Below are 27,459 nucleotides of genomic sequence, written 5' to 3'. Positions count from 1 at the left end.
CTGAACTCTGATTTATTTGAAAAGTCTTTTTGTTTTTCTGAGATCTATTTCTTTGTAATTTTCTTAACTCAGTCCTCACTTCTTACTCATAACAGTTTTGCTTACTCTAACTTGAAATTATTGAACACAATAATAATCTTAAACATTTTCATGAGCATTTACTATATGCCAGAAAATATTTTTAATACTTTGCAAATATATCATTTTTGGCTCCAGCCACGAGATTCATTTACTCATTCAGTAATTTTTTTTTAATGGAGGTGCTGGGGATTGAACCCAAGATCTCGTGTATACTAAGGAAGTGCTCTACCACTGAGCTATTACTCTCCTCCATCCTCAATAAAAATTTTTGATTGCAGCTATGTACCAGCTAGCATTTTAGGCATTGCAGATATGATAATAAAAAGAAATACAGGGTCCCCATTTTTAAAGAACTTGTATTCTAGAGAAATGTGAAAAAATATAGGGTTTGAAGAAAGATCATATTTACTATTATCTTTGGACCTGTTAAGTTTGAGGTGCCTTTGAAATATTCTAATGGAGATTTTGAATAGTACTTTGTGCCTGGAATTCAGTGATGAAGGCTGAGCTGCAGGTAAAATTTTGATTAATGCCATAGAGAAATTTGATAATTGTCATAGAGATAGTAATTGAAATTAGGGTATGGATAAGGCAGCTTATGGAAAGGTTATAGAACACCTTTCTCAACTGGGATTTTGTCACTTCTCTTAGAGATGGTAACTAGCAAGCACCATTCTAGATGCATAGAAGTCAATTCATATGCATAATGAATGCCATACAATATTTGGTCTTAATTTTTCCTTAATAAATAGTTGAAGGGGCTGGATAGAATAAAAGCAAAGAAGCCTACATCTGGGTTGTGAAAAAGTCCTTTATTTAGACGTTGTGTAAGGGAAAATGAACCTAAATAGGAGAGAGACCAAATGGACAGAAAGGAAAGTGTTTCAAGAAAGAATGGTTAACATTTACAGCTGCTGTCAAGTAGAAAAGTGAGATCAGTTGAATTTGACCTCTTTTAGGTATATTAGTTACTTAAATGAAATTTATTTCTGTAGAGTGGTTTGATTAAGAGATCAGGAAGTGAAGATTCTTAGTGTAGGTAACTTGTAGGGGTGATTTAACTTTGAATATTTCAAAGGATGAGACAAGCTTGAATTTTCTAACTAAGAGAAAATAGCCAGTCAGGCAATGGCTTCAAGCATAACAAATTGCTGTTCTTATGTAGGGCTTGGGGGAAGCACAGAGATCTGGAATTGATGGACCTTCAGAGATTGGAGTGGGTTGATGTCCAGAAAAGACTGTTGCTTGGTTGGCATTTAGAATCTCATTGGAGTACTCAGTTGGCTGACTTCTAGAAGCAAAAGAATATCACTAATGGATTGGCTTGCAGAAACATACTCATTGAGTTGAAATGTTGATTGATTAAGTGGGGTTAACAACCAGCTACTTGCTACAAATCTTTTCCTAAGAGTGTAGGAACTAGTGTTATACCTCATAGGCACAGTGAATGGATGAGATGGCTTAAAGATGTGTTTTCAAAGGAGAAGATATTTAAGGTTGGAGAGGCAAGAGCATTTTTAGTATAGGTAGAAAGGATGCAGTTGATAAAGTGATTAAATGAAAGAAGGGATGATTGATAGTGAGATTGGTGAAGAGCAAGGAGGTGTAGAGCTCAGGTTTGGCCTGAGATAGATGGAGACAGGACAGAAAGGATGGAAATGAAAATGAATGTGGATGTTGGTAGGTTTAGTAGCAGAGAATTGAAGGAATTCTTATTTTATGGCTTTAGTTTTCTCTTTAGGGTTGAAGTGTAGTTACCTGCTAAAAGTGACATGGGTCAAAAGTTTGAGAAAAATAGTCAAGATTCAAAATAGTCAAAGAGAATGGGAGTAAGCCTCCCAGAGAAACCTAGGAATCATGAGCAGTCTTAAAGATTAATTTGAAGTTGAGATCAGGAATTTATGATGATATTAACCTGTTTTGCTTTGGGACTTTATCTAGTAGTGCTTTGCTACTCACATAAATAAAGACGATGTAGGTATATGGTAGAATACATTCAAAGCTGAGGTTCTGCTAAAAGAAAGGTAAAAAACAGAAGGGTGGGTAAATTTTAAATTTTGGCAAATAAAATTATGTATATATATATATATATATATATATATATGTAAACAATTAAAAAATGAAGAGAAGATTGTGCCATTGAAATAAACATAGATTTGCATGAATTATATTTTATATGTATAAAAAAGGAACAGTTGTGACCTTAGATATAACTGCTTTGAGTACAGTCCTAAACTTACTTTTTTATTGTTATTTTTTAATTGAAGTTTTGTTGATTTACAACATTGTGTTAGTTTCATAGAAAACAAACTTATAGTTACCAAAGGGGAAAGGCACGGTAGAGAGGGATAAATTAGGAATATAGGATTAACAGATACAAACTACTCTACGTAAAATAGATAAGCAAAAGGTTTTACTGTATAGCACAGGGAACTATATTCAATACCTTGTAATAACCTACAACAGAAAATCTGGAAAAAAAATGTATATATGTATGTGTATATATATGCATGCTATTTAATGGTGATATTTCCTGAAGATCTCTGGAAGGAATGAATAGATCAAAAAAGTACTTTTCAAGTACCGGATACCATCTTAAACACTTACTAAATAAGATGTCATATGTATCTCAATAATATAATGTAAGAGGTTATTAATCCCTATTTTATTTATTTAAAAAATGGAGTCACAAGATGATTTGAGTAGTTTACTCTATGTTATATAGGAAGAAGTGAAACAGATTTGCCTCTAAGCTGTTTGCTCTTTCCCCTACCATCCTTCCTTTTTGAGAGAGTTTACGTCACTAGAAGACAGATACTATGTTAGTCATAGTTAATTTGGTTGACATATATTAATAGAGAGCAGATTAGAATGTCTGAGTAAGTTAATCATTAAGACATTCCTTATTCAAGAACAGATAGGTTTTTTGAGAGATGTCCTTTCTTTTTTGTGTAGCTTATGCATCAATCCATGATGCATGTTTGGATGACTTTAATACTTTCAATTTTTTCAAGTGAAATTGCCTTAAGGCAGCCGTGAATTAATAGGGAATTTTTTTTTAAGGATCATATATTTAGGAACAAATCTCTGTCATTTTTGTCAAGCATTTCTGGAAAGTGGAAAGTGAATTAGGCACTCTTATGTTTTACATTTTTGATTAAAAAGAAAGCATTTAAATTTCAGATATATAAATTGATATATATAAATGATACTGAACAGTTTGATGGTAGTTCTTCAGATTCAGTCTTGCCACATTACAAATTATTAATTTGTAATTCATGGAGAAAGTATTCTTTTCAATGTATTTACATTTCTATATTTCACTAATAAAGTGTAATAAAAGGCATTCCATCCTCTCAAACTGTTAGAAGACTCAAACTTCTGAAGCTGAGGGAGCAACTTATTTATTCCATTAGGTACTATAAAACAAATCAGGGTAACAAAATATGGAAGCAGATGTCCGTAGAAACAGATGTCCTACTGACAACCAACTCATTTTCTTCCATAAGTTATTTGTGTGCTAGTTGTTTGTGTCCTATCTTTTGTAATGACTTTGTAATCTGGAAGGCATATGCTATCCCATTTTCAAAATGGCAAAAAATCTAAGCATTTTATGATGTTTACTTCTAACACAGTGTCAAGAGTTTTAGAAATTCTTATAAAGACTATTAATTTAAAGGGGCCACTTTTATTTTTATACATATACTAATTCTCTGTTAAATGTGACATATCTGAATACTGTGCAAAATAGTACTGTGGTATAGAAGTAGTCTGCTGTTTTGTCTGAAACATACCTTAACAATTTCCAGTATGATATGGATACTTAATATATAGTAGTAAAATTACAAGAAACTGTCATGTTTGGCTGTTTTTATCAACCTTTGTAGTTTTATTTTGCCAAAGCCTACTAACATCCTTTCCTGTCAGTTTATTTTACCACATTCACATAAGTTGGATGTATAAAAATTACCAATATCTTATTTTAGATATATTTTCAAAGAATGTTTTTTATTTAATTGAATGAGCCCTAAGTGTAAGTTCTAGCATTCAAGAAAACTTCATCTCACCTTGCTGACATTCATCCTCTTGTTTATTGTCTCCATCCCTAAGTGGCCTTCTTTATGTTTATATCAGTATTCTTAAGTATTATTAAAAATGGTCTGCCAATACATTGTCCAAATTAAATGATTCTGGATTTGACTGTTGATGTCCATATTTTTTTAATTTAATAAAATGTCTTGTTTTTCTTTGTAGGCACTTTGTTTAATGGCATTACCATTTATTCCTGCATCAAACCTTTTTTTTCCAGTTGGATTTGTTGTTGCTGAGCGAGTATTATATGTTCCTAGCATGGGGTTCTGTATTTTGGTAGCCCATGGATGGCAGAAAATATCAAACAAAAGGTGAATTAAAATGTTAGTGCATTTAATGCTTACTAACTATAGGATTAAGTGTGATATTTTAAAATATTTCAAATGTTTATTTAGTTTTTATGAGTCATATTTTTATACCTTTTTGTTTTGCATATTGATAGTCTCCTTATTTATCTATAATTGAGGTTAGGAAAGCTCAGTAGCTCCTACCTCATCCTATGTTCTTCATATTTATGTAATTTTGTTTTATAGCCTGAGACATAACTAATTTTGAGTCAGACCCAATGAAAAAAAGAATATTATTATGACTAAAGTTTCAAATGGTCATTTCTACTTCCACATGCAGTGAACTAAGATACAGTGTTTTTAAGTGAGTCATACTGGGTTAATATATGTAAAATGCTTATAGTATGCAATCTGTAATTTCTTGCTTCACAGTAACCACCGTGTCCTAGTTGCCTTAAACTGCCAATTAAGGAACAGAATAGTCACTGTGTATATATGTCAGATATGGTCACTATCTCTTTTTTCTTACTTTCCAGTCACCCATCAACCTGCAGAATTCTGACTACTGTCTACATCGCCCTACTAACATAACAAATTGCCTCTAGTAGCCAAATCTAGTCAGTGCTTTTATTTAAAAGTTATTTCCCTGGCATCTATAAAAGTCTCTGTCCTGATTCTCTTCAACATTTGTTCATTTCTGCTCAGTCTCTTCTCAGATTCTTCCTGCTGTACCTGCTCTTTAAATGCTTTTTATTTCTCCGAGTTACACTAATAGCCATTTTTCTCACACTGCATGTTCTCCCTGATGATCTCATCCATGTCTACAGTTTTCACTACCATCTACCAAATCTTTTTTGTTTGTTTCTATCCCTATACCCAATTATAATCACTACCACTTTTTGAATGCCTACTATATACCAGCTCCACAATAAACTAGATTTGTTTTCTTATTTAATCTTGACACTGCTTAACTCCACTTTGCACATTTAAAAATTGGAGCTCATTCAGGTTACCTGAGTTATGCAAGACCACACAGTTAGTAGTAAACAGCAGAGTCTTGATTCAAATTTACATCTCACTATTTCCAATGTCCATGTTCCTTCTGATCCATGTACTCTTATCCTGGTTAAATGGAGCTATCAAAATGAAAGAAATTGAATTGTTACTTGGACAAAAAACACAGACTCAGAACATTAGTGCTTAATAGGATCATAAGGATTATTGAAGTATAATTATCTTTTTTAAATGAGAAATTGATTTCCAAGTGATTAGCCTAAGGCTATGTGAAATTTGCATCTATTTTAAAAACAGTTAGTTTTACTATGACTTTTAATAAATAATTCAAGCTTTAAAATGTAAAATTCTCTCAAGAATTTCATGATAATCTGTGGTATATATGTATATTTATTGTAAATAATAATGATTTTAAATACAGCCAATAATAAGATTGACCCTTTATAAATACAATTAAGAACATTCAAGTTGTAGGTAAAGGTACAAAAGAACTAAATATATAAAAAGTCATAATTAAAAATTGGTCTTACTAATATTTTGTCATTAAATCTAAATAAAACTTCTGAAATAAAGGCAAATATTAAAATATTTAATGTAATTGAAGACAAGTGTAAGTATTCATAATATTTAATTTTTTTGGTATTGTTTCCTCTCAAGTTGGATGATTGTTAGAATAATTCCTAATCTTGAGAATGAATTCCAATGTGATATTTGGAGATATTTAACATATTTCTTACCTCTGTTTTGGGTGATGTAGACAATGTTTTTTTGTTCTGCTTTTTTTCCTTAAACAGTGTATTAAAAAAATTATCCTGGGTTTGTCTGTCTATGGTGATATTTACTCATGCCTTAAAAACACTCCACAGAAATTGGGACTGGGAGTCTGAATATACGTTGTTTATGTCAGCCTTGAAGGTAAAGTATTACTCAGAATATATCATCAATTATTTCTTATAGCCAGGTCTCATATATCTTAACTTTACTTTTAGCTAGACAAATAACTGTCAATATTAAGTACTTCACCAGAAGATTTTTTTTAATGAAAGCAAGTTTATTTAGAGAGATATTCATTCCATAGACAGAATGTGGTCCATCTCAAAAGGGAGAGCAGCCACTAAAAGATCAATAAAAATAATTTGTTCTTTGTGGAAAATATACCAGTATTGTTTAACCAGTGCTCTAGCTAGCACTTAGCTGGATGTCAAGAGCATATATGAATAATTCCCCAAATGCTATACAGTTGTTGAAGCTCAAATGATAAAATGTTTAAATAAGAACACTTTGTTTCATTAGTTCTTAAGGTGTACATTTTAACATCTCTGAAATCAGAATAAATCTTACAGGTAAAGGCATCTTAAAATTAACTAGTGACATTTTTTCTTTCTTAATGGTACGTAAAATAATGGTAAGCTTTATAATTGATGGCATCTTAGATTTAATGAAATTAAATACATGGCAAAAAATGGTGCCCTACTATGTGGAGGATAACCAATGGTTATAATACTCTGTAGGAAAGGTAGGAAAAATAGAAACTGGCAGAACGGAGTGGTACAGCATTTCTATAGAATGGACAACATACGTGGGAATATTTCTTTTTAAAAATCATAAAATTTGTTTTCTATAAAAATTATAAGCAAAGATTCTTTTCAATTCCCTCTTCAAATCTCTAAAATCTTAACTCTCTTTTGGCTGCTTCTATATTCTCCAGGGTTTCCATTACTATAATAGACTATATAAATAGCTTTATGTTGAGCCTAAAAATAACTACTCAGTGCAGTCTTTAAACATATTCTCATGTTCAAACTCCTCTCCCAAAAGCATATAAATAGTAGAGGAGGAGTTTTCAGATGGCACTATGCTTTGATGAAATAAAACTTTTAGTAAAGGTTTAATATATAAAATAGATGAACTGTGGTTTTAGTCTGTTGATGTTGAAAGGAAGGAGAGAGTAAATTTTATGAAGCAGTGTTCATTTGACCCTTCCTCATCTCCAAGAACATCTCCATGGAATAGTCCATTCCTAATAATATACCAAACAAGTATCTGTGTTAATTAGGGTTGCACACACACACACATACACATATATACACTTTTTTTTTTTCTGGGAGAAATCTGAATGATTTTTTCCAGTTTTATTGAAATACAATTAACATACAACTTTGTCTTAGTTTAAGGTGTAGAATTTAATGATTTGATACATATATATGTATATATATATTAAAAGTGATTACTACAATAGGTTAACATCCATCACCTCATATAGTTACAGTTTTTTCTTGTGATGAGAACTTTTAAGGATTACTGTCTTATCAACTTTAAAATATGCAGTACAGTATTGTTAACGATAGTCCCCATGCTGTAGATGACATCAGTAGACCTTACTTATAACTGGAAGTTTGTAGCTTTGGTCCACCTTCACACATTCATGGGCATTTCTGTGTAATACGCCGTTCCTAATAGCATACCAAATAAAAATTTGTGTTAATTAGACTGAATTTTTTTTTAATTTAATCTCTATCTGTACTTGTGTATTTAAGGTAAATAAAAATAACGCCAAATTGTGGAATAATGTGGGTCATGCTCTGGAAAATGAAAAGAACTTTGAGAGAGCTTTGAAGTACTTCTTACAGGCTACCCATGTTCAGCCAGGTAAGCATTATTAATTAATAAACCTATTGGAATAGTTTATTTTCTTTTTTAAAAAAAACTTGATGATATTTGTGGAAAATAGAGTTTATTTTCAAGCTTTATTCCAACTGACTTGAATACCACAGTGTTCAGTGCTGGCTTATTTTCTATTGGATTATATGTTACAGCTATTTATATCAGACATTTAAGAAATCTTAAACACAGAGTTGTTGGGTAGCACTGATAAGCAATTTCGGTGGCGTGATAGATGCAAAAGCCTTATAGAGTGCTTTTAGGACAGTGGAGGAAGAGTAATTGAAGTTGTTATTGAAAAATCATTTAAATCATGATAAGAAATGGTGGTGGTGCTGAATGTGGAGTCAAGAAAGGGTAGTAGGATGATGAGGTTTTTCTATTTAAGGGGGGAGAAACAAAACATGTGTGCATCTAATCCATTGACAATGGGAAAAGTAATAATTCAAGGTCAGGGGATGAATTACTGGAGCAATGTCCTTAAATAGATGAGAAGAAATAAATAGGATCTGGTGCTAAGGTGAGGATTTCATTCAGTCAGTTATAGAACCAACAGCTAACCTGTGATAAATGGGAAGGCAGAGTATAGAGATGTGAATATAGGTAAGTGACTAATAGATGAATAGCTTCTGGAAGTTGCCCTTTGTTTGCTTCTCTTTTCTCAGTAAAACAGGAAGCAGAATCACCAGTAGAGTGTGAGGAAGGGAGAGGAAGTGCAGGAGATCTCAGAATAGGGGAGGGTATGAGGTAGTCATCTAAGACAGTGCTTCACAAACTTCAACGTGCCTGTGAATCACCTGGAGATGTTATTATGGTGCATGTTCTGATATATAGAGATTTAGAGTAGGGCCTGAAGTTCTGCATTTCTGTTAAGTTCCTAGGTGATACTTAGCCTGTAAATCACATGTGTGGAGATTCCTCAAAAGACTAGGAATAGACTTACCATATGACCCAGGAATCCCACTCCTGGGCTTGTATCCAGAAGGAAATCTACTTCAGGATGACACCTGCACCCCAATGTTCATAGCAGCACTATTTACAATAGCCAAAACATGGAAACAGCCTAAATGTCCATCAACAGGTGACTGGATAAAGAAGATGTGGTATATTTATACAATGGAATACTACTCAGCCATAAAAACCAACAACATAATGCCATTTGCAGCAACATGGATGCTCCTGGAGAATGTCATTCTAAGTGAAGTAAGCCAGAAAGAGAAAGAAAAATACCATATGAGATCGCTCATATGTGGAATCTAAAAAACAAAAACAAACAAACAAACAAAAACAAAGCATAAATACAGGACAGAAATAGACTCACAGACAGAGAATACAGACTTGTGGTTACCAGGGGGGTGGAGGGTGGGAAGGGATAGACTGGGATTTCAAAATTGTAGAATAGACTACACTGTATAGCACAGGGAAATATACACAAAATGTTATGATAACTCACAGAGAAAAAAATGTGACAATGAGTGTGTATATGTCCATGAATAACTGAAAAATTGTGCTGAACACTGGAATTTGACACAACATTGTAAAATGATTATAAATCAATAAAAAATGTTAAAAAAAAAAAAAGAAACAAAGATCTAGGAAAGTGTATAGACTAGGAAAATACATTATGATCGTCAAGCAACTCTAACACCCTACTTGAGGTTAGCAATACTTTATTAAATAAGTTGATTTGGGTATGTGTTTTTTCCTGCTACTTTATAGCTACACTGGTACAGGCATGGAGAATATGGTTAAACAGGATTAAGATTTTGTCAGATGTGTATTACTAAACAAATAGATAAGGGATTGATTATAATATTGGGACACAATCTAAGCTGGTTATGAAGGGATGTGAGGGAGGATGAAGGATGAGGAAAAGGTGATTGATCAGTGGTTTACAGAGCTGAAGAATTTTTGATGTCTGAGTAGGGTCAAGCTAGAGCATTGCTAGTTTCCAATAGGAATGCTATTGGCATTTCACAGAACTGTATTTCAGGATATGTACCAAACGTGGCCCTCATCCACCAAGTACCATCATTACTTTTCATTCAGTGTGATGACCAAAAAGTACTTACCCACACATACACTTCAGAATATCCTTAGAGGGATGGGGAGTGGTGGGTAGGGCCCCCTATATTTTTATTAGATATGACTGTGGCCATTTAACTAGTTAAAGGAGGATGGACATGAAAATCGTTGGAAGAAAAGACATCAAGGCAAGAGTTAGAAGATACATCTGTGTAGATTTTGAAACCACTAAGAATTTTGACAACTGTGATATTGGAGAGAACCAGGAGCTATGTGTGACCCAGAGATTGGTGACTGTGACAAGGAGGGATAGTGGATAATAAAGTGACCTGAAATTCAGAGATGAATGATTTTAAGGAGTGACAGTGGTCTGGAAGTGGTAAGGATCAAGGAGGACACCTACTCTAACTCCAAGCCCATTGTTGCAAAGGATGAAAAAGAACACCATCACCACTTGGAAGGGCTACAGTGTAAACCATGTCCTCAAGGCAAACCCAGATATCAACGAGAGAAAGGTGTAGGGTACATGTTGTGGTCTTCCTCACCTCTACATTTGTTCATGTTCTTCTTTGAGCCTAGAATTCCTCCCTTCTCCTTTCCTTCCCATCCAACTTCTGCCATATCCTACCCATCTTTTGCAACCCTTACATGACTTCTCTTCTTAAAAAAAAAAAAGAGAAAAAACCCTCCTATCTTTCCAGCTAGAAGCAAACATTTCTCATCTTCAAGACTCCTTTCAACTTTCATATCTTTCCTGTGATGTTTGTAATTTTCTGTCTAGTGTTTATTTAAATGTTTATTTAAAATATTTATGTATTTAGACTGAGGCGTTCCCTAAACAAGCTTGAACTTCTGATTCATTTTCATATCCCCTGAGTCACCTAACATGGTCTTATATACAGTCAGTGGTCATTAACTGGCAGTTTTTGTGGGGGTTTTTTGGTATATATATATTTTTATTGAAGTATAGTCAGTTTACAATGTTGTGTCAGTTTCTGGTGTACAGCATAATGCTTCAGTCATACGTGGACACATATGTACTCGTTTTCATATTCTTTTCCACCGTAAGTTACTGCAGGACATTGAATATAGTTCCCTGTGCTATACAGTATAAACTTGTTGTTTATCTTATACTATATTAGTTAGTATCTGCAAATCTCAAACTCCCAATTTATTCCTTCCTACTCCCTTCCCCCTCTGGTAACCATAAGGTTGTTTTCGACAAACAAATTTTCAGAACAAAAACTGACTCACAGACATGGAAAACTGTGGCAGTTTTAATTCATTGCTTTTTAAAGCATTTTAGGTTCATTCTGGGAGTTTTTAGAGAAGTGCAGTTATCTTTATGCCAGGACACACAGGGACTTTGAGACTTAGAAGACATTATTTCAGCTCCTTCAGCCCTATCTTCCTCATTTCTAAATTGGGACAGTAATTTCTACCTCATTGTATTGTTGTAAAGACTGAATGAAATGGCGTGGGTGTGTGTGATTGTGCACATTTAGTTTTAGTGAAGAGTGTGCGTATCCCAGGCTTCTACCAGGTATAGGCACTCAGTTTTAAAATCACTTTCCTCTCATTGTCAGTTGTCACTTTTAGAGATACTTGCTGAAACTATCTTCTTTAGTATTACTTCCCTACCTCACTCTCAAAATCATTGTTTCTCATAAGCAGTGGGCTAGGAAAACAGGCAAATCATTTTATTATAATTTATTATGAAAAAGTAAGTAATCTTAAAAACATTGAATTTGACATCCAGAGAGGCTTCTTGACTCAAGTTTTTTAGCAGTGATCTCCACAGATAAATTTGACAGATGAAACAACGTGTAGGAAAGGAAACTGAGAGTCCTGTTTTTGTTCCTTTTAGATATACAGATGAAGATAGATCTGTCAGTCTGGAGATAAGGGAAGTGGTCAGGACCAGAGATAAAAATTTGAAGTAACAAGCATGTAGATGGTATTTAAAACCTTAGAATAGTATAGGATCACACAGAGTAGGGATTTTTAACATTTCAATTAAAAAAAAAAAAAGACATTCAGTCTGAAGACTTTCTTGCTTAGCCAGAATAAGAATATAAACTATGGGACATGCATGTCATGTTAGACACAGTTTATTGCATTTCTTTTATTTTGATGGTTACAGGTGTTTTTTAAAAAATCAATTCACAAGATAAAATTTTTGCAAACTGAATTACAGTTTCCATAAACACCTTCACAAGACATGGGTAGATTTCTCTCAAGGAATACCAGAGTTCTATAAGGTTTGTTTTGCCTTAAAATCAATGATTTCTTTTTTATCTAACTCCAAATCTTTGAAACAGTTTATATCAGAAAAGAATTATGGACCTGTAGTTCAACTCTGATGCCATCAAGATGGAAATGATTTTTAAAGTGTTTTTAGGAGTTTCCAGATGTTTATAAATTTTATCTTTCAAAAAAAAATGAAAATTTTGTGGATAGGGAATACTGGAAAGCATCACAGATGCCTGGGTCATTAGCGTGAGAATACATAACTGCTCTGTTGATGGCTGAAGAATTATTAGGCACAGGGTTGCCTGATACTTGCCTTGTTTACACTGAATTAAAGACAGACTGCTTGCTTCATGCTCCTGTTGATTTGGATAGTGCACTCATAATAGCAAGATTGGTTTTTGAAGTTCTGTAGCTTTTTAGTCATTCAAATGTAATTGATTTTTAATCTTGCCTGCTTTCTTACCTTATTTTTTTTTTTCAAATTTAAAATTTACCTTCCCAATAACGCTGTTTATTCCTGGAGTCTTAAAACTTTGTGACTTATAAAGAAAATTGCTTAAAATTTGTTTTTCATTTTATTAGCTGTGTTGTGCAGTCCTTTAGATGCTAAACACTCTCTAATTGCTATCTTTGTTCTTTGAAAAGGTAGGGAATGTCTTACTCCAGTGTCTGTAGTCTTCACTGATGATGATAACTCCTTGCCATAATTCTAAGAACCTGATTCCAGTGGGTAGTAATTTGCCTTGTCTTTCATCCTAACTTCCTTTTCTAAGATTGGTCATTTCAGTAACATTTTAAATACTTAGCTGACATAATTGCACTTTTATTTATTTAAACTTTCTGTTTATTTGTTCTTTTCTTCAGTTAAATTCTTACTGTATGATTAATTTTTTCAGGTTCTGTATATCCTGTTTTTTGAGTAACTTTCTGATCTCTATAGTAAATGATACAGATTTATCTGACATTTAAAAAAAAAGAGCTATGTAAGAGCAAATAGTCTATTTTTATATGCACTTGGGAATGCAGTGTATTTCGGCCTTAGCTTTACATCAAAATTGCCTTTGAAACTTTTTAAAACCGTTTTTGCAATTCTGTTCCTGAAGATTCTGTTTTGATAGAGCTGGATGGGGCTAAGATACCTCAATTTTTCAAAGCTACACAGGTATCCTGAATTGCAGCCAGTATTGGGAATAGTTAGCCTAAACATTTTTTTCCCTTTTTGGGGGGGGGTTACCCCCCTACTCCCAAGATCTCTTGAGATTCAGCAATATATCTAAAAGCAAAAAATCAATCTCCTCCCTCCAGTCTTGTCCCCTAGTTTCTAACTAAACCCATATGGCATCTGACAGTTTTTGTGCAGTGCACACAATTGCCAGCCTGAAACATAATGTAGCAAGATCTTAGGACTGTTACTCTCCTCCTAGGAGAATGCTTAAGATATATATGCTTGGGTCTTATGTGTCCTGGGAGTTGGAGACAGAGAACTATTCCACAATTGCAAAATCATCGATGTCACAGGCAAGTAGTAATCATAATTTGAAACCTTGTAATGTCTGTTAGAGATTCATGTTGAGTAAAATTTGTCTGATATAAGATCTTCGCCCTTCTTTCTATCTTGATTCCGAACCTTTGAAACATTTACTGAGAAGTGTATCTTAAAACTAGTGTGCAATGAACCCTCATATCTTTTTTATTTAAGTTGCGTATTTTTCTGTCCCTGAATAAAATTGCTGAGGATTCAGTTTTCCATATCAGGGAAAGAGATGAAAGTTCCTGACATTCTGATATTAACACAACCTTTTAAAAAGTTTTAATTAAGTTATATGAGAATTCATCATCATTTAAGAGAGCTGGGCTGTGCATCTTAAGTAATACTATAGAATCCTGACTGCACTCCAACCACATCCACAAAAATTTTTAAAAACAAAATCACAAAGTTTTTTTCAGTCTCTTTGCCCCTATCCCACCATGGATGCATATTTGTTAGTTATAACACTTGAAATAATTCTAGGAATAATTTTGACCCTTTTCACTCATAGATCCTTTTCACTTTTACAGTTGAGGCATACTTTTTGAGTGAATACCAAAACTATGTGATTAAGGAAATGGAAGCAAGTCTTAGTATAGGATAGTAAAATATAGTGAAGAAAAATGAGGTAAATTTCTTCATCATCTTTATTTCTTCCCTCTCATGGCTTTACCCTTCCAGGAGCCATTCAAATAGTTTTTTCCTGTCACATACGTATTTTCTGTTCTTAGAGTACTTTATTTAATAATTTTCTAGTGTAGCCTTGCTCTTAAGTTATAACAGGTTGTGTTAGGAGAGCTTTAAGAAAGAAGCAGGACCTATTGCCTGCTTTTGCATTTTTTGCCTAGTGTGTTTGTTGCTAGAAACATGTCTTAGTTCTTGACATTCAATACTACTTAGTATATTTGCCAACAAATGATTTTTTTTTTATTTTAGATGATATCGGTGCCCACATGAATGTAGGAAGAACTTACAAAAATTTGAATAGAACCAAAGAAGCTGAAGAATCTTACATGATGGCTAAGTCGCTGATGCCTCAAGTAAGTTGTCATAGTTTATTTCTATTGTGTCATGTCTACTATATGTCCATATTGAATAGAATTATCCAAATGGAAAACTTCTATCTATTCTTCAATTTGTTGATACTAAAAATAAGGTGTCCAGTGAACCATCTGTTACAACAAGTGTAACATTTACTTTTCTAACTCACTAAAAAAAAAAATTACAGTGTGTGAAAACTAAATCCATGAAATTATGAATTTTAGATATTAACAAGTTGTCAATGAGTTAAGTGACTTTAAATGAAGAGAATTTTATTTATGTGGATTATGCACTAAATTTACCACTACTCCTATCAAAAAATGAACAAAACAGTGATAAAATGAATGGATATATCTCTGTTGCTGTATTGTGTCCGTAAGTTGCTATAATGACACTAGTAGAAGATTCCTTGGATATCACAATACAAAGTCAAAGTTGGAAATTCTGATCCTGCCCTTGAACAGCTATGTATAATCAGAAAAAATAGTTTACCTTGGACTACAGTTTTCTCAATTATAGTTTATATTAGTGCTGTATTAATAACAGTAGTAATATTAAAGTGATTGGATAGTTTAAGAAATGTTTTAAAAACAGAGTTGGATGACATAATACATTAAGGGTTATTGCAGTCCTACGATTCTAAAGTTAAATTGTGTCCAATATAGATTTTTATCAGATATGAATTATTATATTCATTGAGAATTTGGATTTATATAGATTAAATATAATAACCTTTACTTAACCTGAATAATCAGTTTATTAGAGAATTTTATTTCCTAACTTCAAACACGTGAGTGTTTTGTAGAGTGCTGAAATAAAATTAACTACCCTGTTGTTACAACCAGGAAATATTTTGCTGACAACATGAAAATTGACATGGTGTAACAAATACACTAGACTGAGAGAAAAGACCTGAGTTCTATTCCTGGTGTGATACAAACGTACGAAGAGACCTTACTGTCTAAAACTTCTGATTTATACGACTTCATAAAATGATACATATATAAAAAGCTAACCGTAATCTGTCGAGCTGGCATGAATGAAAAAATATATCCTTCAGTGCCACTAAATACTAATTATTTTACTTGTATTTTGTGAATACTGAAGATTGTTTCACATTTTTTATGATTTATTTTAATATAGCAGTAAAAACTAATAGCATAATCTTTTAATGTTCTATCTATATTTTAAATAAGACACTAGGACTACTTACTACTGATTTTTATTTCATTCTAAAGTATCAAATTATGAAAATGATTTCTTTCTGAATAGATTATTCCTGGTAAAAAATACGCAGCCAGAATTGCACCTAACCACTTAAATGTTTATATTAATCTGGCCAACCTGATTCGAGCAAATGAGTCTCGACTGGAAGAAGCGGATCAGCTATACCGACAAGCGATAAGCATGAGGCCGGACTTCAAGCAGGCTTACATTAGCAGGTACTGTGGTTCACTTTTAATCTTTCATAATAGAAGATTGGAGCTGCATTTACATATACATTTAGGCTATTTAGGCTAATTTTGCCCCTTTTTTTCCTTTTAGTAATCTTAGTTGACAATGAACAGCATATAAACATAATATAGCCTGTTTAGACTATAGACTAATAAATGTAGGCTAACAAATTTAATTGATTTGATTTTGAATTTGACAAGGGAATCTATTCATAACAGCAAACTTAGGTTTGTACAAAGGGATAGAAGAAGCTCCTTAGTTTCATTTGCTTCTCATCACCAAATTCATTTTTACTTAAAACAATTGAAGATTACATTTTATAATTACTTAATTGTCATAAAATAATTGTCATTTTTATAAGAACTTATTACTTCTTAACTATTATAGAATAATTAAGAAATCATTATGTAACTAAGAAATCATTATATATAAAATAATTAAGAAGGAATTCTTTTAATATCCAACTCTCAGTAGCTTGCTTAAATTAATACTGAAATTGCCTTGTTACTGATGCCTTTACTACAAAGAAACTTTAGTTGCCAGTGAAAAACAAAGTTTGGTATTGCATGTTAGCACTTGTTGTATTTTCTCATGTAAATGTTATCATTTGTATTCTACTTGAAGAAAATTTTATGTTAAACTTTGATTTGTAACCTGCTCCAGAAACCTGATCATAATTATCACATTGTTTATATGGGGAAAATGCGTTCAGAATTTAAGTTTTTGAAATAAAATCTGTTCATAAGCTGGAAGCTGCCTTTGTTCTGCCTTATCTAGTACTTGTTGAAATTCACTAAGTTTGGTGGGGTTGTATATATAAATAGAACTTGTCATATGTTGATTTTTTAAAGAATTATTTAACAATCTCTGCATTAAAAAATCACATTTTCAACATATTATTCTAGAAATTAATTGAGAATATTAATAGTTCATTTGATTTCATTCATATGCTAATACTTTAGGAAAGAATAGTATCATAATAAAAGTAGCTCTCATTTTGATACTTAAATTGACTTGCACATATGTATATAAGCAAAATGACTTTTTAAAACTCTCTTAACAGAAAATATAACCATATTAGAATGATTTGTAAAATGGTTTTCAAACTGATCAGTTTCAGATGTATTCCTCAAAGGTATCTACAGGTGGCACTAGTGCCCTTCCATTCTACCAGATCAGCTTCTTAAGTCTACTCCTGTCTGTCGGTCTGTCTGTCTTTCTTTCTTTCTTTCTATAGAATGGTCATTTTATAAGAATACATTGATGAAAACTAAATAATTACAAGGAATAAAAAATTTCAAATGTTCTACCTTTTATATAGTGAGACATTGCTAACAAATGTTTGAATACTGGAATTTCCCACCACTACTGTGTTTATTTTCCTTCTTCAAATGCTATTTTTTCATCCCCTGACAAATTGGTCTCCCATTCTGGTCGATGTCATTCTTCTGATGTAGTCTAGTCTGCTGTTTTTCAAGATATATTTAAAGAATATATTTTCTCTGTTCCCCTTTCTTGGATACCTGACCACATCTTACTGTCTAAAGTCAGGAGTACTTTTTCCTTCTTTAATAATATTTGAAAACATATCAAGCTAAATTTGCTAAACTAATGTGTTCAAGTTTAAGAACAGTTTCAGATAGTTATTTTTGAAAGAAAACTTTAAGAACCTAAATTAAAAAGAAAGCTGTGACTATATGAATAAGCTTAAAACTTGTGACAAACTGACATGGTAATGTTGTAAGTAATGCTTGTGTTTGATTTTTCTACAGAGGAGAATTGCTTTTAAAAATGAATAAACCTCTCAAAGCAAAAGAAGCATATCTTAAAGCACTCGAGCTGGACAAAAATAATGCAGATCTTTGGTACAACTTGGCAATTGTTCACATTGAACTTAAAGAACCAAATGAAGCCCTAAAAAATTTTAATCATGCTTTAGAACTAAATCCAAAGCATAAGCTAGCATTATTCAATTCTGCTATATTAATGCAAGAATCAGGTATGCTTTCTCAAAATATTTCTATATTAAAACATACTCTAGTTTGAAATATAATAAAAACTTATATTATCTTCAGCAAACATTTTGTGAATGGATGGCTTATATCAAAACTGCATAAATAATTTATAAGGAGAATTTTTAAAATACTTGAAGTAAGCTTTTCAAGTAATATGCACTAACATAATATCACAATACTAATTGTTAGTTCTTGTGTGTTAAAACTGATTTTTCAGTTTTTTAAGCAATGTCTTATTAATCTATGTTTTGTCATTTTATATATGGAAATGCAATATTTCTCTTATGTTTAATATCATACTATTCAAATACTCTGAATTTATAAAATTTTTTATTATTATTTCTAGGAAACCAAGAGCATTATATGTTTTAGACAAAATAATATTCTATTTTCTCTTGATTTATAAGTCCAAATACTTTCGGTATCATATCCAGTTTTACTGTTTTCTGAGATATTATTATAATATCACATATTTTCTATAATTTAGCAAAACTAAATTACTCATCACAATAAATCAGGATCTTTGATATATAAGAATTTTAGTACTTCCTGAGAAGGCAGTATATGTACTTTATAATCTTAATTTTTACATTTAGAAAAATCTTTTTATTAGTTAATTTTTTGATACTTTTATATAACTTTTGCAAAAAAAAAGTAAGAATCATAAAATCGTATTTTAGAGCCAAAGGGAACCTTTGAGTTTATTTTTGCTGGTTGTCTATTTAGTAGATTAGAAATGAGGGGCAAATAGATCTAATAACTACCCTAACTTCATATGGCTAGTTTAGTAAATAGTCCAAGACAAGAACTTAAGCCTACTGATTTATTTCACATTTTCTTTATTCATCCTATTGTCAAATAAAAGATTCGAGGGAGATCTTTATACCTGTAGTCAAAAAAGCTAAATTTAGAATACTAATATTTTTGTTAAGTTAGCTAACCTTAGTAATCATGAAAGATGCCCATTATCCAACACAAGATTGCACTCTGAGATGTGTAATTATAGAACTTTAATTTTTTTGTATTGATTTGCAATTATCTCAATAAATACTTGTTTCCTAAATCCTAATTTATATTTTTTAAGTTTTATATTTAATGGTATATTTTTACCTTTGAAATGTCCTAAAAATTTTTAAGTAACTTAAAAAAAATCTGATTTAGTAAGACAAACATTTTGTTTATCCAATCATAGTTACTATTTGCTGAACATTTTTTATAGTCTTATGTAATTCTTAGAATATTCAATAGATTAACCCAGAGAAGTTAAATAATTTGTTTAGTATATAAACAAATAAAGTCATATATGTATAAAGTCATAATATTAACAAAATCGAAGTTGAATACTTGTCTTTGTTGACAAATTCCATGCCTCTTTCTCTTAATTCTTTGTTCTTCATTTTCTCTCGGTTAGAATCTAAACTACCAAGCAGATATTTCACCTCTTTTAATTTTTTTTTTCACTTTTACTGCTTTAAAGGAAGGGAGATGAGCTACCATTTCAGTACTTCAAGCATATTGTCTTTCCTGTGAAAACTTCGAGGCTTTTGCTTTCTGCTTTTTGATTTAAGTACATCAGTTACTTGTTTTGATGCTATTTTTTTGTAATCTAACTAGATGAATACTTGCAGGTGGCTTTGTTCTTCAGACTTACTCACTTGCTAGCAATATAATTTTTTTTTCTTTTTTAAAAAAATGTTCTTAGGTGAGGTTAAGCTCAGACCTGAAGCTAGAAAACGACTTCTAAGCTATATAAATGAAGAGCCACAGGATGCTAATGGTTATTTCAATCTGGGGATGCTTGCTATGGATGACAAAAAGGACACTGAAGCGGAGATGTGGATGAAGAAAGCCATAAAATTACAAGCTGACTTCAGAAGTGCTTTGTTTAATCTGGCTCTCCTGTATTCTCAGACTGCAAAGGAATTAATGGCTTTGCCAGTTTTGGAAGAGTTACTCAGATACTATCCTGATCATATCAAGGGTCTCATTTTAAAGGGAGATATTCTGATGAATCAAAAGAAAGATATACTTGGAGCAAAAAAATGTTTTGAAAAGATTTTGGAGATGGATCCAAGCAATGTGCAAGGCAAACACAATCTTTGTGTTGTTTATTTTGAAGAGAAGGACTTACTAAAAGCTGAAAGATGCCTGGTTGAAACATTGGCATTAGCACCACATGAAGAATATATTCAACGCCATTTGAATATAGTCAGAGATAAAATTTCCTCATCTAGTCTTGTAGAACAGCCAATATTCCCAGCTAGTAAGACTTCAGGTGTAGGAAGAGACAAAATTCCAACTGAAAATGTAAAGGAAATCAAAAGTGAACCCAAACCCACACAGATAGTAAAAACAAGTGATAATAAAAGTCAGTATAAATCCAACAAACAATTAGGAAAAAATACAGACAAAGAAGTCCCCCACAAAACAATAAAAGAAATAAAAGAAATTGAGAAGAAAAGAGTTGCTGCTTTAAAAAGACTAGAAGAGATTGAACGTATTTTAAATGGTGAATAATAGTGTTACTCTTTATGATGTGACAGTGGTTTCAAAGAAATTCTTCTATATCCTGTGATTACTTATACTGGGAGCTTTGAAAAATACCAAGGCTACTTAATCAGTCTATCATGAACTGCCTCTACATAGGATCAAAATAAGATTTTCATTAAAGACCCTTTCATTACCCCAGGGTATGTATTGTATAAGATGTGAGAGTAGTTTTCTGAGTTTTGGTGACTAACAGGAATATTAAATTACAGGTGGCAAATTTGTGTCTTACAGAAGGAAGATTCTTTTGGCAAAATAGTATTGACTACTCTCAATTAAAAATAATCTGAGGCCTGAATGGTAGTTTCATAGGGTCACATCCAACATGTGCTGGTTTATTGTGTGAATTCACATTTATTAGCTAGCTTCATTTTTCCTTAAACTTTCCTTAAACTATGGATTGAAAACACTTGCTAAACACATTCTTTTTTCTTCAGTAACCTTCTATTTAACCAAGGGACTTTGCACTACAAAAGAATACTGGCTTTCTTTATGTTGTATTCTTTTTTTTTATTTTTAGAGGGAATGCCAGATGAAACATTTCAAAATAAGTCATGTGACATGTTAGTTTAAGAATGTATTTTTGTAACTGTGCTTGTCCTTAACTTCACTCAAAAAATGCAGTTTTTAATCAGGTAAAGTTTTAAATATATATACACACTTCTAATGGTGCTCATATATACTGTATTTTCATTTTTTTTTACATAATGAAGAGTTTCACAGCATGAATTACATAATCATGACTATCCTAGACTTTTATTTCCCAAATTATTCATGTTTCTTAAGGTCATAGTCATAGTGAGAAGTCCCAGTAACTGTAACTTTATTAAACTTTTGAGTTATAACAGTTTCTCTTTCATCTTGGTGTTATCTCTCTACTGTTACTTGAATTTTAATTTAGTTTCCAAAATCACACATTAATTATTCTTAGATACTTAAACTGAGTTCTGTTTGACTGAAGGCAAAACAATGTGACAAAGTTTATTTTTAAACACTAAGTTCTTGATATCTTCTTATGGTGTATATTTTTATTAAATATTTATTTTGACTACTGAGCTTTCATAAAAATTTTAATGCTGTTTCAATTCCATCAAGTATGGAAAATAAATTGCTATTGCATTTTTCTATATGTCCATATATACATACATGTTTAGCCAAATTGTCATCTGTTCAGCTATTAAAAAGATAATTAGCCTAGAATAAGATTAATAAGTCATTTGTAAGTTTTAGCAGATTTAAACCTGAAAACTGTTCATTTAAAGAGTAGATATAAATCAGACGTATTAATTTAAATGACTTTTTTCATGAGTTAAAATACATTTCAGATGCGTTTTATAAAACCTGATAAAGTTAACTTTGATTTAAAATGTTTAAAGCCCAAGCTATCATCCTGGGGTAGTAGCTAATTTCTAATTATGTGTCATTTCAAAAACTGTATTTCTGTTCTTTTGAGATAATTTCTAATTATGTTTCAAAAACCGTATTCCTATAACATTTTTTTAAAAAGAACTGTTTTATAAGTAAGTAATAAGAAACATGGTCTGCATTGAAGACTTACTCTTACTAGATTCTTTGAGGCTCTGTCATAGATTATTTTTTAGGCAATATAAAGTAAGTACTGATACCAATGGTAGTTGATTTTTTGATTCAGGAGATTCTAATAAGCATTAAAGCAATATCTAATTTCAGTTCTTAAATTATAGCTTTGTGACTCCAGATACAAGGTGGCGAATACCTCATATACTATAACTTGAAAAATGAAATGTTATTGTTATGTTCTCTGCACATATCTTGAGAAAAAATTTGAGTTTGATCTCATGTGTTATAATATCAAGTGGGGATAGTTCAGAAAAGTAGAAGGAAATCTTTCATGACAGCAGACCGTAATAAATGCTTTGAGTAGTATTTTAATTGTGTAACTATTCAAAAGGTAAAAGATATATTAATATTATCCAATGATTTTATAGAAAAAAGAATTTTCTCCATATTAGCATTTAGAACAGTGCCTATCATGTAGAATATGTTCATATATTTGAATTTTAAATAATTTATTTAAATCAAATCCACCCTGAGTAAGTAATAATGTTTCCAAATCAATGTTTCTCAACCCTCATTTTATATTAGAATCATCTGGACCCCACCTCCCAACAATTAAATCTGAATGTCTTAGGATAGAGCAATGTTTCAGTTTTTCCAAAAACTCCCAGTGATTCTAATTTGTAGTGAGGGTGAAGGACCACTGCTCTAAATTAGTTCAAAAAATCCTCTTCTCTCAGGTGTTAACTTTTAAATTAGTGATATAACCCAATAAAGTTTTGATGTTTTAACTTCCATTAAGGAATATGCTCTTTTAAAAACTAGTATTGATTCCATCTTAAGTTCTATCAAGCTTGCTTATGTGTAAGATGATTATTTCTTCTCTTTAAACTCATAATAGAAGTTTTATTCGAGCTCTTCAGGTGAAAAAGGTAATGGATTTTTTTTTTTTCTTTCCCCTTTGGAGCTGTCATTTTGGGAAAATGGAGAGTAAGGACATTTTAGCCCAGTTCGCTAGCCTGTATTTCTGAATTGTGAGCATCTGTAAGTTTGGAAAAGAAAGCTTATATACTGGTTTATATGCTGGTGAAGGGATGTAGTTTTAGTTCATGTTGTTTTACAAAAGAATCTATATCCTAGGAGTTCTAGGAAGCTTTGACAATCCCCAAGGAGCAATTAGGTTACTCCTTCACTGCTTCTCAGAAGGAAGAATTGAGTTTTTCTTAATATTGCTCCTATATATGTTTCCTTACTAACATTCAGAATTGGGAATTTTATAATAATTACTCCAGTAAGTAATTTTATGTAGTTGATGACTTGGAGGATAAAACAAATATGTTTGCAATTTTGTGCTTACTTTTATGTAGATACTTGGTATGTGAATTACTCGAGTCTAATAAAACCTCATGCCTTTCATTACATGTAATTTGAGCTCTCAACTTCATGTTATAGAATGCTTCCTTAAAGATGCTTTAATGAAAAATATTATGAAAATATATAGATTTGTATGTCAGTTTATACTACAGAAATCCATATATTTGTCATATTTATTTTTTTAAAAAACCTAATTGTCTGCATGACTAAATGGTATTTAAAATGAACCCTCAAAAATATCTGGTACCTTTGTCCAAAGTTTTGTTTGTTCGAAGCTGTCAGCCACCCATGTTAAGTTTTCATAGAATAGTTTATAATTGTGTGCATTTTATATTACTATGGTGTCTGTGTACCATATTTCTAAATATTCAGTATTAAATTGATACTTTTTAAAACTTTAACCTGAATTGCCTTTTAGTGTTAAAAAGAAAAATATAATGACATATCAAGAAATTTCTGCCCCCACAAAGAAAAAAGAGCTGGCAGGTAGTTTTATTAATAATGATCTGAGAAAGGTATGTGTTAACTTGTTTCCCAACAGTGATATATTTCCAACCCTGAGTGACAGAAACTCTATTAAGAAAATGAGACAAACTCAAATGTGGAATTTTATATACATACACAGTTGTAAGTCAGTGTAGTGAAATAATAGGAGTTTTAAGTTATGAATCTGCCTGGATTCAAATCCTGCTACCATCCTTGCTAGCTTAACTTAGGAGAAGTTGTTTAACCTATATGTCCTCAGTTTCCCCATCTGCTAGTTGGAGAAAATACTTTTCTCATGAAGTTATTAAAAGGAGAGAGATATATACATACACATATACATACAAACATATATATATATATATACACACACACACACACACACACACACATATATATATATATATATATATATATATATATATATATATATATATATATACTTGCCAGTATGTATCTATCCTATTGTAATAAACCGGCAAGTATCTTTATAACTAAACAGTGCATGTGCAGCCATATATGCTATAAATAGCCTTTACCAAATGTATTTGACAAGAACCATAATTAACATTACTCAGTGAATTGTGATTTATTTTAAAACCACGATTTATTTGATGCAATTGGCTTAATTGGTTTTATGTCGCCAAGAATGAAACTTAACAGCTGTAACCAGTGGTACTGATAGATCCATCCAATGTTGTCTGTTATATTTGTAGTTTGATAATATTGCACTGTCAGACTAGAAAAGCTAAAGAAGCAATATATTTTTAATTCTACTAAAGACTAGCCTTATTTATGGACAGCTTTCCTAACAAGCAATTATTAACTTATCCGGTGTCAACATCTGTTTCAGGAACATGTCAGAAGTTTTACTTCTATGACATTTCTAAATTGGTTTTTTAAATAAATTCACTGGAAATATATAATATATATTTATATTAACTATATTAATATATTTATTAGTATATTTGAATTGCTTAGGACAGTGCTTGTCACATAATAGTAGATGTTAATTATTAATGTAATTGCAAGGTTCAGGCTTGTGTTTGCATATTATTTCATCTATATATATGTTAGTAGAGGTAAATGACAGTCATGACAGCAAACAAATTATAAGAAATCTAATATTAATGCTTGTTCCATAGCAATCTAAACCAGCCAGTATATAAATAACCTAAAATAAAATCTATTTATTAAATATTAAATGTATGAATAAGTTTATTTAATAAAGTTACTGAAATAACTCAAAGTAAGACACTTTAAAATTGTACAACCTCAGTCTTGCTCTTCACTGCCATCAGGAAGTAGCATAAGATGAAATATTAATGCCCAAAAGCCTCTGAAGACTTGATTTCAGGAAGATTAATGTTCTTTGGAACCTACTTTCTTGATTAATTCTGTGACTGTGGTCATGGATAGCATATTTCCTATCAAGTAGCATTATATTCTGTAAGAACCTGTTTACCTCCATGTTTCTGCCTTGAGCAGGATACCCTTCATCAAACCATTCTAGTTTGCCCTTTCTTAAAGATTTTCATGGTTAAAATTGTCTTTACTCCTTCCTTCCCCTATGGCTTTAGTTTCTGATATTAGGAACATAGTCTGATTAAATTAACCCATACTAAAGTATGAGTCATGGGTGGCCATCTCAACAGTTAATTCAAGTGAACCTCTTGCTTTGTCAAGTTGCAGGCAGTGTAGTAGGAGTTATTTGAGTGGTACGGAGTTTCTCCACCATTCTTCCTAATTGAGAGAGGCCACAAAGAAGATCTGCAACCACAACAAGGCCAATTCTGACCAGAGTCTTGTTTCTGATGGGCCCTGGCAGGCCAGATACTGCCCTTTAGGAGTGGAATCAGCATAACTGGACTGTCAGCAGAATTGGATCTGTAAAGTTAATTCCTAGGCAGTAGATACAGTGTGTACATTTTAAATAAATGATCTCTGTATGTCACCATTTCTTTAGGTGAATCTACAGTGTCATTTGCAGGCTTTTTCTCTGCCTATACTTTAAATTCTAGTGTTTGCTATTTTACCCTTTTTTCACCCCTCTTCTTGAAGCAGTGGTTTCAGCTATATGTGATTTCAAATCTTCAGCCCAGATTGTCTGTAAGCTCCAGACCTGTGAATCCAGTGGTCTACTGAACATCCCAACCATAGGCATCATTTTCTGCATCCTCTCTTCCAGACCTCATGCCTACTGGATAATAAATTCACTCTAAGAAAGAAGAAGGAAGAAAAAATATATCCAACTTAAAGCAGGGAAGGGAGGTAAGAGAGATTCCAAAAGGACATGAGATCTTGTTAATGATTTACTTAAATATTCAGAACATTGGCAAAGTTAAGACGTCAATAGGGTAAATAAATATGATTATTGGACTTAGATTAAAATAAATACTACAAATATACACAAAGAATGTATGACTTGTAATCCACCAAAAGAAAACTCACTCTGTTGAATGAAATGTAGTAATGGGGACAAGGCAAATAAATAGAAAATGCCATACAAAACATACTAGACTAAAGGGCTAATGTAGCAATAATTAAAATGAATGTAAATGGGCTGAACCTAACAAAACAAACTTAAGAATTTTAATATGTTTTAATTATATTCAACTAAGTTGTATATATTTAATTATATTGAATTATAAATACAAAGTCCAACACTAAAAGCATGACAAAAATTCTATCAGCAAAAATGAGCCAAAGTAAGCTGGGGAAGCAATTTTAAAACACAACAAAATAGAATTTAAGGCCAAAGGGGAAAAAAGGCATAAGGTGAAAATGAATGGTGTATTCTGGTAAAAGTAACACTATAACAAGAAAATATGTCCATCACAAATATGCATGTCTTCTAACATTACAGTCTAAAAGCAACAGCAAACAGTAATACAAGGAAATAGATAAATTGTAGCTGGATATTTTAACAAAGCACTCAGAAACAAATGGATGCAGCAGAGAAAAAAATAGATAAAGACCTAAATAATAAGTTTGAACTATCATATAGAATTTCACACTTGACACACAGAAAATATGCATTATTTCCTAGCACATACAGAATATTTAC

The 27,459-nt window shown here is 31.8% G+C and overlaps 1 protein-coding gene across 1 annotated transcript in view; it reads left to right on the top strand.

Annotated features, from left to right (window-relative positions):
* The window catches only part of TMTC3 (transmembrane O-mannosyltransferase targeting cadherins 3), a 49,895-nt gene extending 25,585 nt beyond the window's left edge, over nt 1-24,310 (top strand). Inside the window, exons 8-14 of the mRNA XM_074375318.1 lie at nt 4,336-4,484; nt 6,269-6,389; nt 8,012-8,123; nt 14,878-14,981; nt 16,255-16,424; nt 18,210-18,436; nt 20,155-24,310. Of these exons, the coding sequence (XP_074231419.1) occupies nt 4,336-4,484; nt 6,269-6,389; nt 8,012-8,123; nt 14,878-14,981; nt 16,255-16,424; nt 18,210-18,436; nt 20,155-20,969 (1,698 nt within the window). The 3' untranslated portion in view covers nt 20,970-24,310. The remainder of the gene's footprint in view (nt 1-4,335; nt 4,485-6,268; nt 6,390-8,011; nt 8,124-14,877; nt 14,982-16,254; nt 16,425-18,209; nt 18,437-20,154) is intronic.
* Nucleotides 24,311-27,459: the final 3,149 nt, after the last annotated feature.

The sequence above is a fragment of the Camelus bactrianus genome, chromosome 12 (assembly GCF_048773025.1).
Source record: "Camelus bactrianus isolate YW-2024 breed Bactrian camel chromosome 12, ASM4877302v1, whole genome shotgun sequence".
In the NCBI taxonomy this organism is placed as follows: domain Eukaryota; kingdom Metazoa; phylum Chordata; class Mammalia; order Artiodactyla; family Camelidae; genus Camelus; species Camelus bactrianus.
Note: the sequence above shows the minus strand (reverse complement) of the source record. Positions and strands in the feature narration are given on the sequence as shown.